Below are 14,387 nucleotides of genomic sequence, written 5' to 3'. Positions count from 1 at the left end.
TTCCTGGAGAGATTCATGGTGGGTGCAGGAGCTGAGAAGGAACTTTCTGTGGCAGGAGGAGGAGGAGCTCAGGCAACAACTGCTATTCTAGTGATGTTGAAATTTTCAACCTAAAATGTGTTGTCTGCATGAAGCCACCGAATGCCCAATGCTATTTTAATCAAACAGGAGCAATACAGACAAGGGATCCACGGGAGAAGCTAAAGGAATCTCTTCACACTTACAAAACAGACACTTAGTCAAAGCCACTCTCCAGGGAGGTGAGGGTTTTCTCAAGCCCCTCCGTGCATACAATAGGCACACACCTCTGGGGCTGGGGGTGTGACAGCCTGACCCAGGTGGCGAGCTGGAAAACATGAGGACAGCACAACAAAAAGCAGCGTTTCCACCTGAGCTCTTACAGACTGAGAAAACGAAGCCCAGAGGGCAGCACGAGCTTTTCTGTCCTGGCGTCTCACTTGCAGGTAGAAAATAAACTATGTAAGTAGGAATGAAACAGCAGAGTAATATCTGAGAGTTGTAAAGGTCAATACTACGACTATAAGTTTGAAAAACATTTAAAATATTTACTTTTTCATAGATCACATATTGTTTAGTGTCCCTATTTTAATTTCAAAAGGAAATACTCTCTTTGGATTTAATGTAAGTCATATTGTAGCAGTGAGAGGAATGGCATATCTGAATTATATAATGCTCACACAAAAAAATATTTAGATGAAAAGAAGTATCTTTGGTGCTGAGGATGGAAATTAATTTCCCTGGGATATCTTGTACTTTTAAATGGTGTGCAAAACAAACAAAACAAGCAAACAAAAAAATGGTGTGCATACTAATGAAAAACTCTCCACAATTTCCACCCACATATGGGCATGTGTGGATGTGAAAAAAAACCCAACTACGACCTCATAAAGCACTGCTGACTTTAAAAAAGTGCACAAGGTGAGAGTTGTGAGTTAAGTTTTATTTGGGGCAAAATGAGGACTGCATCCCAGGAGACAGCGTTTCAGATAGCTCTGAGAAACTGCTCCGAGGAGGTGAGGGGGGAGGCAGGTTATATAGAAGTTTTGTAACAAAGGGCAGGTAGTTCTGAACATCAGAAGATTATTGTTAATTAAAGAAAACCAGATATCTCAAGTTAAGGAATTTAGCGCTTTTCTATGTATGGGAAGATGCAAGAGTCTGGGCTCACTGAAATCCTTCCTTTGATATGTACCTCAGCTATCTGGGGCCAGTATCCTGTGTTTTCACATCCTGAGTTCCCTCAGGGCTCACCGCGGGGAGTGGCTGCAGTCTGATGGCTGCTAGATGGCAGGTATTCTTCCCTTCCTGAGTTCCCTCAGGGCTCACCCGCTCACCTGGCTGCAATCACTGATGACTGTGGCATCCTTTGTTTGCTGATATGGCAGGCAATATTCCATTTATCAGTACTAATGTACCATGAATGAAATATGAGATGTTGAGAGTTTACAGAAAAGTGCAGAGGTCAAAAAAAAATCATTTACTACAAAAAAGTGGTCAAGAGGGTTTTGAAATCATGACTTTCCTTTAGCTTCATTATTAAGAGCCCAAGAACTCAAATATTTGGAGTCACGGCAACATAAAGCTAGTAAATGTATTTTGAAAATAGCAACTATCCCACTGTTTGCCTTCTGCTTACCAAATAGGATTTCACATGATCAAATATCCTTTCTCTGAGGACATTAAGTGATTTTATAGAATCTAAAAGGCAATGGTAATCAAGTAAGGAAAAAGGATTACCACCATGCATCACTCTCAAGTCATAAACAGATTCTACAAATGGTGCTTGACGCTATTAGCATGGGGTGATGCTAATGGAACAAAAATAACAAGTACAAGCTCACTACTTGTTCATTATTATATTAACTTTAGTTAGTTTCAGACAGTTTATGTGGGTATTATTAGAATCTGAAACCTCCTTCCTTGGTAATTAAAAATCCCTTTAGAAAGCAGGAAAAGCACTACAGGATTTCTCTAGACCAGGGGCGGCAAAACACAGCCTGCAGGACAAATCCTGACCACCACCTGCTTTTAGTAAAAACAGTTCTACTGGAACCCAGCCCTATCTATTCATGTCTATATTTTCTGTGGTGCTTTCGCACTCTAATGGCAGAGGTTGAGTGGTTGCAGTGGAAACTGTGTGGCCCAGAAAGTCTAAATTATTTACTACCTGGCCCTTTACTGACCGATGCACTAGACATTTAATTATTTATCCACACTGTCCCATGGCACAATGAATACCAGATATGTAAAATTTCAGCATCTAGGGGATTATTTTCCTGAATGTAATTCATGGGATTTACATTAAGGTTTTTTTTTTTTCCTTATTTATTTATTTATTTATTTTTGGCTGTGTTGGGTCTTCGTTGCTGTGCGCGGGTTTTTCTCTAGTTGCGGCGAGCGGGGGCTACTCTTCGTTGCGGTGCGCAGGCTTCTCATTGCGGTGGCTTCTCTTGTTGCGGAGCACGGGCTCTAGGCGCATGGGCTTCAGTAGTTATGGCTCACGGGCTCTAGAGCGCAGGCTCAGTAGTTGTGGTGCACGGGCTTAGTTGCTCCGCGGCATGTGGGAACTTCCTGGACCAGGGATCAAACCCGTGTCCCCTGCATTGGCAGGCAGATTCTTAACCACTGCGCCACCAGGGAAGGCCCTACATTAAGTTTTGATAGATTGTCTGCAAATATGGCTGCCAAGGAGTCCTCCCCTGGCTGTGGTGCATTCTGCTCTCTCCGTCAAGGCATGGAGTTTATTTTCTCTCCCTCTGAATCTGGAGCGGCCCTGTGACTTGCTTTGACAGCAGAATATGGTGGAAGATGCCTGGTGGCTTCTGCTTTGCTTTTGGCACCATGAGTCACCATGTGAAAGTCTGTCTCCCCTGCTGGAGAGTCCCCACCAGTCCCCAGACATAGCAGGCACCCCAGGTGCGGGGCCAGTCTTGAGTGAAGCCGTCCGGGATGTTTCAGCCCCAGCTGAGCTCTCAGCTCAATACAGTCGCAGGAGTGGCCACAGCCAACACTGCGGGGAACTACGTGACAGTCTAGGTAACCGACAGGGCAGTGAGAAGAAACACTGTCGTTTTAAACCACCAAGCTTTGTCATTACGCAGCAATAAATGCACTCAACTTAAGGTTCTGATGTCCCATTTAGTATTTCAAAACTTTAAGATACTTTAAAAGAATTTTAAAACAAGCCAACTCCATCATCTTTTTTTATAGCTTCAAAGCAAAAAACATCATTCTGTTCAGATGGCAGTGTGAGCAGGTTGGATGAAAAATGCCTCTCCTAAACTACAAGTAAGACATGGAGAATCATCTAAGAAAGAGTGAAATCATCTGGCAACAGCAACAAGACACAAAATATAATCATACTCTAACCTCTGGAAAGATTTTTTTTTTTTTAAATCCACCGTCTCAGTGTCAGGGGTTTCAGAATCCCATCTTTGAAGAAAGCATTTTTTCCCCATTCTATCAATACTTGTCTTATTAAACAGAAAACAGGTCAGGAGAAACAAAGACTTCATGGAAACCAAAAACCATAGTTGTTGAATTTAAGTCTGCTGATGAGAAGCAACTTGTAATTGACTAGCGATAAAAGGATCAAAGTTGATAACTCCTCCCAGAAAAAAAAAAAAGAGAGAGGGACTTCCCTTGTGGTACAGTGGTTAAGAATCCGCCTGCCAATGCAGGGGACACGGGTTCCAGCCCTGGTCTGGGAAGATCCCACATGTCGCGGAGCAACTAAGCCTGTGTGCCACAACTACTGAGCCTGCACTCTAGAGCCCGCGAGCCACAACTACTGAGCCCCCATGCCACAACTACTGAAGCCCGTGTGCCTAGAGCCCGTGCTCCGCAACAAGAGAAGCCACCGCAATGAGAAGCCTGCGCACCGCAACAAAGAGTAGTCCCCGCTTGCCACAACTAGAGAAAGCTGGGGCGCAGCAGCGAAGACTCAATGCAGCCAAAACTAAATTAATTTTAAAAAAAAGAGAGAGAGAAAATGGTTGAGGAGAGGAAGGCTATGGAGAAGAAACTGATACAGACGTGAGAAAAGTCCCGTTGGAGTCACAGAAACGTGGACCAGGGGATGAGATTTCCCAGAGAGTGTGGAAAAGGGCACTTAGGCAAATTTAATTTAAATATCAGAGAACAGAAGGACTTCAGCTAACCTTTGAAACACACGTGCCTCAAAGAGGAGACAAGAAAAAACTCCAAAATGATTAAGGCACCTGCTATGGTGGTGGGAGGATGGATGATTTTTCCCCCTTCTTTTTAATTGTGCTTCGATGTGTCTGTGCCTTTTAGTTTTAACTTGGAAAGCTTTGGGGAGGCTGAAAATGTTCGTATGGTGATTTTTTAAAAGAAATGGGGGTTGGTTGGTTTAATAATAATAAAAATAATACCTTAACATTTTCAGAAAATGATTTTTTAAGTCTAAGCAGAATGAAGAAAATAATTAAAGCATAAAAAGAAATATATTAGAAAACAAAAACATAGCCTTATTGATAAATCCAACTGCAAATTTCTTGGGGAAAGAAACCATAAAAGGGGTCACTTTGACAAATAAAATCAATTAAACAGGAGGAAAATGCCTCAATAATGAGGTTTAAAATGGGCCTAACAACAGCTACTGAAAAATAACTCTGAAAATATAAAAAATAGGCAGGCACAATTGTAATATATTTGAAAACCTGGATCAGGTTTGGCAAACTTTATCTATAAAGCACCAGATAATACATATTTAAGGCTTTGCGGATAAAAGACAATGATGAGTTAATTAAGAACAACCAATGCATGGGAGTGGGCCTTCTAGAAGCATTTTCACACATAACCAGTGAGAGTGTAAATCACAATAATTCGTCTGGAAAGCGATTTGGCAAATGTATCAAGAACTTTCCAAATGTGTAAAACGTGTTGATACCTGTGGAGGAGAGAGCGCTGCTACCCGGCTGCCGCTGGGACCAGGGGTTTAGAGAAGGGGCTCCTGAGGAAGGGGGCACCTTCCAGTAGGCTGCTTCTGGAAGTGCTGAAAGAAGGTGCAAGCTGCAACCAGCTGCGACCGCCAGGGCGAGGTGCCCTCCTCGCTTCCGGGACAGGGAAAGCGAGCCCGTCAGGATGAAACCCCGCCTCCCTTCCTCCGTCTTCCCTCTCCAGTGCCCTCTACCGGCAGAAACGGGAAGCAAGCCAGCACAGGAAAAAAGGTGGTTTGCAGAGCCCCATTTTCCCGCAAAACACAGCAGAGCAGAGACCGGTGGATTTGGAACTGCCAGATAATCACTGAAAAACTGGCAACACCTGAAACCTCTTTATAACATTTCCCTTAAGGGTACAAAATATGCTGGATATTTCCAAAACCAAAGCCTTGATTCCAAACAGCGAGGACAGAACAAAAAACCCAGCATCAGGTGTTCCCTTTAGAGTGACTTCTGGGAGCAAGCAGGAGTTTACTTCATTGATATTATTTTAATCATGATTTTGTGATCGGTCTGGCTTGGAAGTTTTGAAGACAAAGATGTAGTTTTCCAATAGTTTTATTTCTCCTTGTTTTTCTGTACGAAAAGCATGATAGAGTATTACTTCTACAAATCAGCAATTTTATACTAAGAGCAGCTGCATTACGGAGCATCTATAATGTAACCTGACATAACTCAAAAAACCTCAGGTGGCTCTCAGATATGGTTACACATTGAAAGCAATACAGTTATGTTGACATCATCCTATCATGATCTACCAGTCTAGACTAAACCCAAAGGACAAAGGGTACATGCAATTTGTTGAGAAGAACATTTATGGGGAAGATAGGCTCATTCACTTTTGACATAGGATGTGTAAAATCTAAGAACATTTAGCTACTTACTCCTTAAGCAACAAGAGTGGTTTTCTCCTGTTTACAGAGAGAATGTTGTTTGACCTAACCTTGATTGTACCATAGTATGTTTACCATATCATGTCTTGGCATGGTAAAATGCAGGTTTTTACATTTGAGCTCTCAGTTGAGAAAACCAAAGGAACTGGTTTGCCTTGTGGACTAATGAACCCGTGACCCCTCAGAAATTATCTAATGGGGTGCATTTGCCCCATTCAACACAATATATGAAATATTCCTTGGGTGACCATTCAACTCCTTTCCATAATGTCATTTATAGTTGCCCTGGAAACCAATTAGTCAGCAAAGTAGCAGACCATCACCTCCTACCCTGCTTTTTTACCACTGTGAAGTTAAGTTTTTATTTCTAATTTCTATGAGCCCATCAAAGAACAATCCCCAATACCGCCTAAAAACACTCTTGTTGGGGAAGGGTCGATGTGAGTTGAGGTAATGTGGAGAACGTTACAAAGAGATTTCAAGTTTTCATCCAGTTTTTCTTTTCTTTTAGCTCCTTGTATTATAAATGTCTTGCAAGACAACTGCCCTGAAACTTAACACCCGGGAACTCTTGTAAAGCCATTTCTAATGGGTAACTTTAGACTCTAGAAAATGTGGGAAAAAAAACCCCACATGTCTGACCATCCAACAATTCTGGGTGTATGACCTAGAGAAAGACTGGCATTTGAATACAAGGAACTATGTACAAGTACTAGTTCTTTGCAGCACTGTTAGTAAAAGGGGGACTTGGAAACAATCTGTATGTCCAACAATGGTAAAGGAATTAATACAGGGTAGTATATCCATGTGATAGACTTTTATACAGCAGTTAGAACTAAATGTGTGCCTATGTGAAAACACAAACTCATGTAGTTTTGTATATGTACACATGTATATTTATACATGTATGTACATATGTATATTTATACATGTATGTATATATGTATATGTAAGTATATGTAAATATGCATCTATATATGTTAAAATATGATGAAGAGTATAAGAGCAAGAAGTTTCATGTGCACAATATTTGTCCACACTACACCAAACTCAGGATAGTACTGCCTCTGGGAGAAGGGCAAAGGATTGAGATCCACGTAATGGTAAAAAGAATTTTAGCCAAATCCAAGATGTTTTATTTCTTTTTCAAACAGTGTCTGGAAACAAATCTTACAAAATAAAAACAGTTATTAATTTTATGGCAAAAACATATTTTATATTCTCCTTTCTGGTTTTCTGCAAACTTTTATTTCTTACAAAATAAAACCCAGGTCATGCTAGCTACAAGATCCCAAAGATGTGCTGCTGCCTCTATCCGTTCTCTCCCTTGGTACCTGAGTAGGAGCAAGAGCTGGTACACGTTCCCTTGGTTAGCTGATGGCTTCTGAACATGCCAGAGTTTCAGCAATTTCACTCAAGGCAATGAAGTTTGAGCTGTTCCATAGACAGTGTGCAAAACATATACACCACAAAGGCACATTGTGACGTTAGCTATTGCTGCATAACAAACCACCCCAAAACAGTGGCTTAAAACAATTAGCATTTATTTTCAATAAATAATATATGGATCAACTGGATGATTCTGCTAACCTAGGATAGGCTTGGCAGATTTTGGCTGGCTTGTTTATGCATCTGTGGTGGGCTGGTAGGTAGGCTGGGGGTTCATCAGTCTAAAATGGTTTCACTGACATGTTGGGCAGTTGGCTGGCTGTTGGCTGGGTGATGAGAATAACTAGGCAACATGTCTCTTATCATCTAGCAGGTTAGCCCAGGCTTGTCCACATCTCAGCAAGGTTCTAAGGAAGAGAAGGGAAGTGAATCAATCCTGGCACATTTTCTTGGCCAAAGCAAGTCCTAAAGCCAAACTAGTTGGGGTTTTGTATGTAGCAAAGCAGCTCTCTTGCTGAGATCTACTGAAAGTCAGTCTTATACACACACCGCAGACCAAGTTCAAGGGGAAAGGAAAATCTTTTTTAAAATTGAAGTAGAGTTGAGTTACAATATTATATAAGTTAGATCCTACCTCTTGATAAGAGAAACTGCAAATTTACATTTCAGGGGTTAGGGACAGGGAGATGGTGTGTGTGTAAAGATTTAGAAACATTTTTCAATCTATCTACCACACCATGGCTTCTTATGGACCACCAAATTAAAAAAGGGTTTTAATGCTATGACTGGTTAAGTTTTACGTGCTGAAGAATATAAAAGATAAGATGGATTATCATATATCAAAAGAAAATCTTACTAGGTTTTCCCTCTAATAGGGCGTTTTGGTTTTCAGACTTCGTTTTATGTACTACCCAAACACATTTAAACAGCCTTCATCCTCTGACTCTAATAGGTGTGTTTCTATACAGCTCACAAATCATCTCACCCAGAATTATTTTCTGGATAATAATGGGCAACTAATAGAGACTGATGACCTGAAATTGTCTCAAAAGTCACCTTTACAATAGTGAAGATTGAACAGTAAATAGAACCTGCAGGCTGGTGTAATTTACCTTGTGCCAAAGCAGATCTCCAAAATGACTTATTAGATCATTCCACTGAAAGTTGTAAATCTGAATGAGAAAAGTACAAATCAATAGAAAAACACAGTTGAGCACTTTACCTCCTATGATTTTTTTATGACCTTCTGGAAGGATGAAGATTGATGTTGCAAAGAAACTCCAAAACAGGAAGACTTGTAAAGATGAACTGGCTATGGTTTGCATTATTCTTAATTCACATTACTTTTGCTGTCACTAACCTCTCTGTTTGTTAACCTTTTTTGGCTTATATCAGAATATCAGTATGTAGTTATTCCTCATGCCCTGGCATGCAGAAGAATTTGGGAGTCAAAGAAGTTTGAAATCTGCCAACTCCCTATTTGCCTAAGAAGGACATTGTATGAAGGCACAGCCCTGGATCTTCTGACCTTCAGGTGAAGTGTGAAGTCAGTGGAGTGAGAAAAGGAGCCTTGCCTGCCTTGGACAATGAAGCATGAAAGAAAGCATGCCGGAGTATTAGATCAAACAGCCTTTCAGCTCTCAAAAATGGATTTCCGTGGTGTATTTTTCTTGAGTTTTAGGCATAGCCAATCCCTAGATCTCCCTGTTTTAACTGAGATATAATTCACATGCCATAACATTCACCTTTTAAGAGTATAAAATTCAGTGTTTTTTAGTAAATTCATAGAGTGGGAGAACGATCATGACTAATTCCAGAAATTTCCATCACCCTGAAGAGACCTCAGACCTATTAGCAGTCAGTTCCAATTCCCTCCTCTCCCCATCCTCTGACACCACTGATCTACTCTCTGTTCCTATAGTTTGCCTCTTCTGGACACTTCACATAAATGGAATCATACAATATGTGGCCATTTGTGTCTGTCTCCTCCTGGACCCCTTTTGGTGAGTGAAAGAACACAGGAACCTGACGTTACCAACTCTTGGGGTATCCTTGCTCTCTCCCCACCTGACTGGAGGCAAGTCTCAGCCTGGCAATCCATCTCCACAGAAGGTCAAAAGCACAAATCCATCTCCTCAAGCATGAGTGAATGGTTGATATTTTGGCCGCGGTCTCCTACGGAGATGAAGGGAAGGCTTACACCGCAAGTCACCCAGCAAACATGCCCTAATCCTCTTTTTCTGAAGCAGATCCTTCATTGCTTTTCCTTTTGTCCTCAGAAATCCCCACCAACCCCTTGAGTCCACAACCCGACTGTTCAATAACACATGAACTCTTGCTTATTCACTCATTTATAGTAACTGTATTCCTTGCTGTCTGAGGACAGATGTATTATGTATGCTTTCAACGCCAGAGGTACATTGGCAACATGTATAATCTCAGCAAGATGATCTGGGCCGGCCTCCTATTTGATGCACCAGTCAATGTACAGAGGGAGTGGAGCTGGGTAAGCACATCATCCCAGGCCTTGAAAACATTCACTGGGGACTTATATTCTGCTTACTGGTCCCGCTATTTACACCAATCAGAGGGAAAGTTGAAGCAAAGAAATGGCCATTTACAAATTCACTTTTGAGTTTATAAGATGTATTCCAAGAAAGAGACACAGAGAATAGCATCCTGTTTTTACTGAAACTCGGTAAAACCAACATAATTCAATCAGCTTAAAAATGCACTATCTAAGGGTTTGTTCCAAATGAACATCTGGAAGAATCTGGCTCAAGCATAAGACAAGCAGAAGCTAGAGAAAAAGTGTCTCTCCAATTCCTAAAAAAGAAAAAAAAAAAGATTTAACTGGTGTATTGGGGAGTCTTATCTCATTGGGGTATAAACACGATTTCCCCAAGTTACTGCTTTTAATTTTAATCTGTTGAAACTTCTTTTCCCAATGGATACCAAGTCCCTTAACACCATCTTGCCAGACTTTATAACTAGTGAAAACTTAGTAATCAAACCCACCTAAACTGATATCCACACACCAGTTAAAAGAGTAGAGTTACCCATTCTTTCTTGGACGAGCTTAATTTGGGGAAATGTTGCCATTTATGGTTACATTATACTTTTTAAAATTAAGAACTGGTTAAAGTAACACACTTCCTAACTTAACTTGATTAGTAAAAATAACAGTGGTATGGCTGTATAGATTCTCTTAACTATATTCCCCCACCAATGACTTACTCATCCTCATCTTTCAATACCTAGCAGTTTTTGATAAGACAGTTAGGTGGTTGTCAATAAACATTCAGATAAACTTACCTTTGGCTAAATGTTAAAGGGCAGGGGCCACCGAGTTATTAAGAAAATAATGGCAAAACAGGGTAATTGCACTTGCTCAAATATTTATAGAGTTGATAAAATAATCTAATGACAGACGTCAACTTTTGTAAAATGGTAAATTTTTCTTTTTTTGTATACACTGTACTATGAAATGCTTTACAATCTACTTCTGTTCGGAAATGTTTTTTTCCTTCTCACGTGTTTTTTTCAAAGTCCTAGTACACTGATATGACACACAAGTTATAGAAATATTTTTAATACATCTTTAAACAACTTAAAAGGAAGACATTAATCCAATGATGTGATACTTAACCGCAAGATTTGGCAGTTTAGGAAAGTAACAATATAAAAATTGACAAAAAAAGGATAATGTATAATTTTTATAAGGATGGTCTAGACATTTAAATTCATTTACTTTAATTTTTTAAAATTTATTTTAATTTTTAAAAATTTATTCATTTTTGGCTGCGTTGGGTCTTTGTTGCTGCGCGCGGGCTTTCTCTAGTTGCGGCGAGCGGGGGGCTGCTCTTTGTTGCGGTGCGCGGGCTTCTCATTGCAGTGGCTTCTCTTGTTGCGGAGCACGGGCTCTAGGCAAGTGGGCTTCAGTAGTTGTGGCACGCGGGCTCAGTAGCTGTGGTGCGTGGGCCTAGTTGCTCCGCGGCATGTGGGATCTTCCCGGAACAGGGCTTGAACCCGTGTCCCCTGCATTGGCAGGCGGATTCTTAACCACTGCACCACCAGGGAAGTCCAGTCTAGCCATTTAAATCATTTTTTTAACTGATGAATTAATTGAAAAATTATTAGCAATATACAATAAAGGGATAATACTTTGAACAGTTATTTAAATCAACCTAAGGTACAAATCAGCTTAAGGGAAGTTGTGATTAAGAACCTGGCAGTCCAGTGGTTAGGACTCCACACTTCCACTACAGGGGGCACACGTTTGATCCCTGGTCGGGGAACTAATATCCTGCATGCGCACGGCCACAAAAAAAAAAAAAAATGCCTTTAGGGGAAGAAAATAATTGTTCGTTATTAGAAAATGCATTAATTGTAAACTCAAGGTATATAACTATATAAATGTTCCAAGAGACAGTCTGTGTTCATTTCATTGGGGACATTTAACAAGTAGATTCTTATAACAGAAAAATTTTTTCTTTTCCAGGCCATGAATAATTACTGATTTAACTTTTTCAACAATTCAGAGCATACTGCAGGTGTACCAGATTTAAACAAGCATTGCATAAACCAAATGGAGATGAAACCTAGCATGAACCCAAATGCTACTCCAGGTTAGAAGCCAAAACCTGACTTTTACTTAGCAACTATGTGCACTAAGATGACATTACTCGACTTCGAGGTTCTGATTCTCACGGGTCAGCGTATACAGAAATCTCTTTGATGGAACCATTTAGAGAGCTTTTGAAACTCCCTGTGGCTCTTGTCGTTCATGTCCAGTGATCTTTGGAAATTAAGGTCAACTAAACTGAGCTACGAGAAAATGCAGATGCTATGTTCAAGGCTTGTATGGTACTGGCATCCCTCAAACAGAGCTGGAACTTTCTAAAATATCCTGGGGAAAAGGGCAGGCATGTGAGAGACTAAGATGAGGATTAGAAGGATGACTTCAGAGACCATCAGCTGGTAATGATGGAAGAGGGTAAATATGTTGGCCCCAAACCAGCCCAGAGTGGGGCAATAAGACAGCGAGGTGCTGCCCCAACTTCCAGTAACCACCTTCTAGTCGGGCAAAATCAAAGAAGGAAAGGAAAACAAAAGTCCTTAATAAAAAAGTCACAAAGGGAAAACAAAATAAAACACAAAAAAGTTATGAATCAAAGTTACCTTACTGTTTTTCTACAATGAAGAAAGAGGACAAGACCAGAGTGAAAATTCTCTCTTGGTTCTTTCCAACAAGACGGGCAATGATTTATCTGAGATCACCCAAAATAACATCTTACAGAAAGGGAACTATAACATTACACAACCAAGTGTAGCTATAAAATCTCAAACATTCAGGCAATGCTTTATTTAAATCACCAAAAATAAGGTTTTATAGGAAAGGAACTGCAACAAGCAAATGTATAGCTGCAAATTTTCTTTTGCCATCAATATCAACTCTCTCTAAAATATTCTGGGACTACTTTTCGGTTTCCAAGCAAAACTAATGTCTTGTTGCTCAGCCTCATCACAAGAATGAAAACGGTTTGCAAAACAATTTTGTTTAATGCTAACAAATAACTAAAAAATGTGGTTATTGCTAACAAGTAACTCCATCTACTGAAACAGCCCAACCTACGCACACTTTTGTGAACATTTCACTGTGAACACAGCTGCTCTTTTCCCGCCGTCACAGACGACATGTACCGTGGCAAGGGTCACATGTTGGAGGCCGTTCAGGTACCTAGGAAGTAATCCTTCACAGAAATAACTACGGTAGGTAAGCAACTCAAACAAATGGGCCCGCCTCTGCCACACACCCCCAAGGTAGGTGTCGCATTCGCTCTGCCTGTAAGGAAGGCCCACCAACTCCCTAGTTCCTTATTGGGAACCGAGAGTGCAAAGCTAGATAGAGAAGCTGTTCTTCCAGAACCATCAAAACCTTAATAAATCGCCCTGGGGTTCTTCGTGCTGTAGTGCGCCTCACAGGCAGCAACATAGGCAGACTCTGGGAAAAAGTCATCATGGTATTCTGCTAAAAACCTGGAAAAAGAAAACAAATAGCCCCTATGGTCACCACAACAAAGGCCAAATACCAAGAAGCAAAATTTTAACTTCCAACCACTCTAACATTTCACTCTTTTCTGTATGAGATAGAAAAAAAATAATGAATATAATCTTGATGTCTATATACTGATTACTTTCATTGCACATATCCGGCTTCGACGTTAATGACCATTTCATTGGAATCCTTTCACTATCAAGTGTACAAATAGAAATAGAACCTAAACTCCACTAGGTGGCAGTCTTGATTATATAATCACTTCTGTGCAAAAAGGCCTCGTGACTATTTCTACATTTTCCTCATTTCTTTATTTACTTATTTATATTTGGCTGTGCCAGGTCTTAGTTGAGGCTCGCAGGATCTTTCGTTGTGGCATGAGGTTCCCTGACCAGGGATCGAACCCGGGCCCCCTGCATTGGGAGCATGGAGTCTTAGCCACTTGACCACAGAAGTCCCACATTTTCCTCTTTTAAAAACAAACTATAAAAAATAAATTATAAACTCAATAAATGTCACCTGAGAAATTCACAATACTTACATGGCCTAAGTTAAATCAAAACTGAATGGTTTAATTAGCGAAGAGCATTTTGTGTCCCAATTTGCCATGCCAAAAGGTGCCGCAGTTCCACCAAAATAGGTAAGCAAGACTGACTTATGCCTGACTATGGATGGATGTTAAACTGTAGCCACTCAAGAATCTGCAACACAGAGATACTACCTTGACTCTGAAGTATCAAATATTTCACCATGAATGGCTAAAACATTCTCACATGGGCCACATTAGCTAGTAAGCTAAGCAATTAGCTTCGTGTTTGTTTCCCCTGCCTCTTCCCACCTGTCCAAATTCCTAAAAAGATAAGGATAAACCTCTGCAATACCTTCTTCAGTAAAAACCAAATCAAAATTCATTTGAGAGATAACTCTTTCTTCTTTGATTGTACCCTTCCTACAGCAATTACTGATCCATTGATTCTCTAGTTGACATCTTTGGATACATTTTCAAAACCCATTACAGCTGACCCTTGAACAATGTGTGGGTTAGGGGCGCCGACCCTCTAC

The 14,387-nt window shown here is 40.5% G+C and overlaps 1 protein-coding gene across 8 annotated transcripts in view; it reads right to left on the bottom strand.

Annotated features, from left to right (window-relative positions):
- Positions 1-14,387, bottom strand: part of MSL3 (MSL complex subunit 3) — a 201,474-nt gene that overhangs the window by 172,920 nt on the left and 14,167 nt on the right. For 4 of the 8 annotated variants that reach the window (XM_082375666.1, XM_082375667.1, XM_082375665.1 and 1 more), the window contains one exon: positions 10,844-13,306. In XM_082375666.1, coding sequence (XP_082231792.1) covers positions 13,207-13,306 — 100 coding nt within the window. In that variant the 3' untranslated portion in view covers positions 10,844-13,206. Of the gene's footprint in view, positions 1-4,933; positions 13,307-14,387 lie in introns of those variants that run through there. The other 4 variants (XR_014239258.1, XR_014239259.1, XR_014239260.1 and 1 more) reach the window with 2 other exon arrangements.

This window comes from Balaenoptera borealis (genome assembly GCF_965194805.1).
Source record: "Balaenoptera borealis genome assembly, chromosome: X".
NCBI lineage: Eukaryota > Metazoa > Chordata > Mammalia > Artiodactyla > Balaenopteridae > Balaenoptera > Balaenoptera borealis.
The sequence above is the reverse complement of the archived record's forward strand: the minus strand, read 5'-3'. Positions and strand labels throughout refer to the sequence as shown.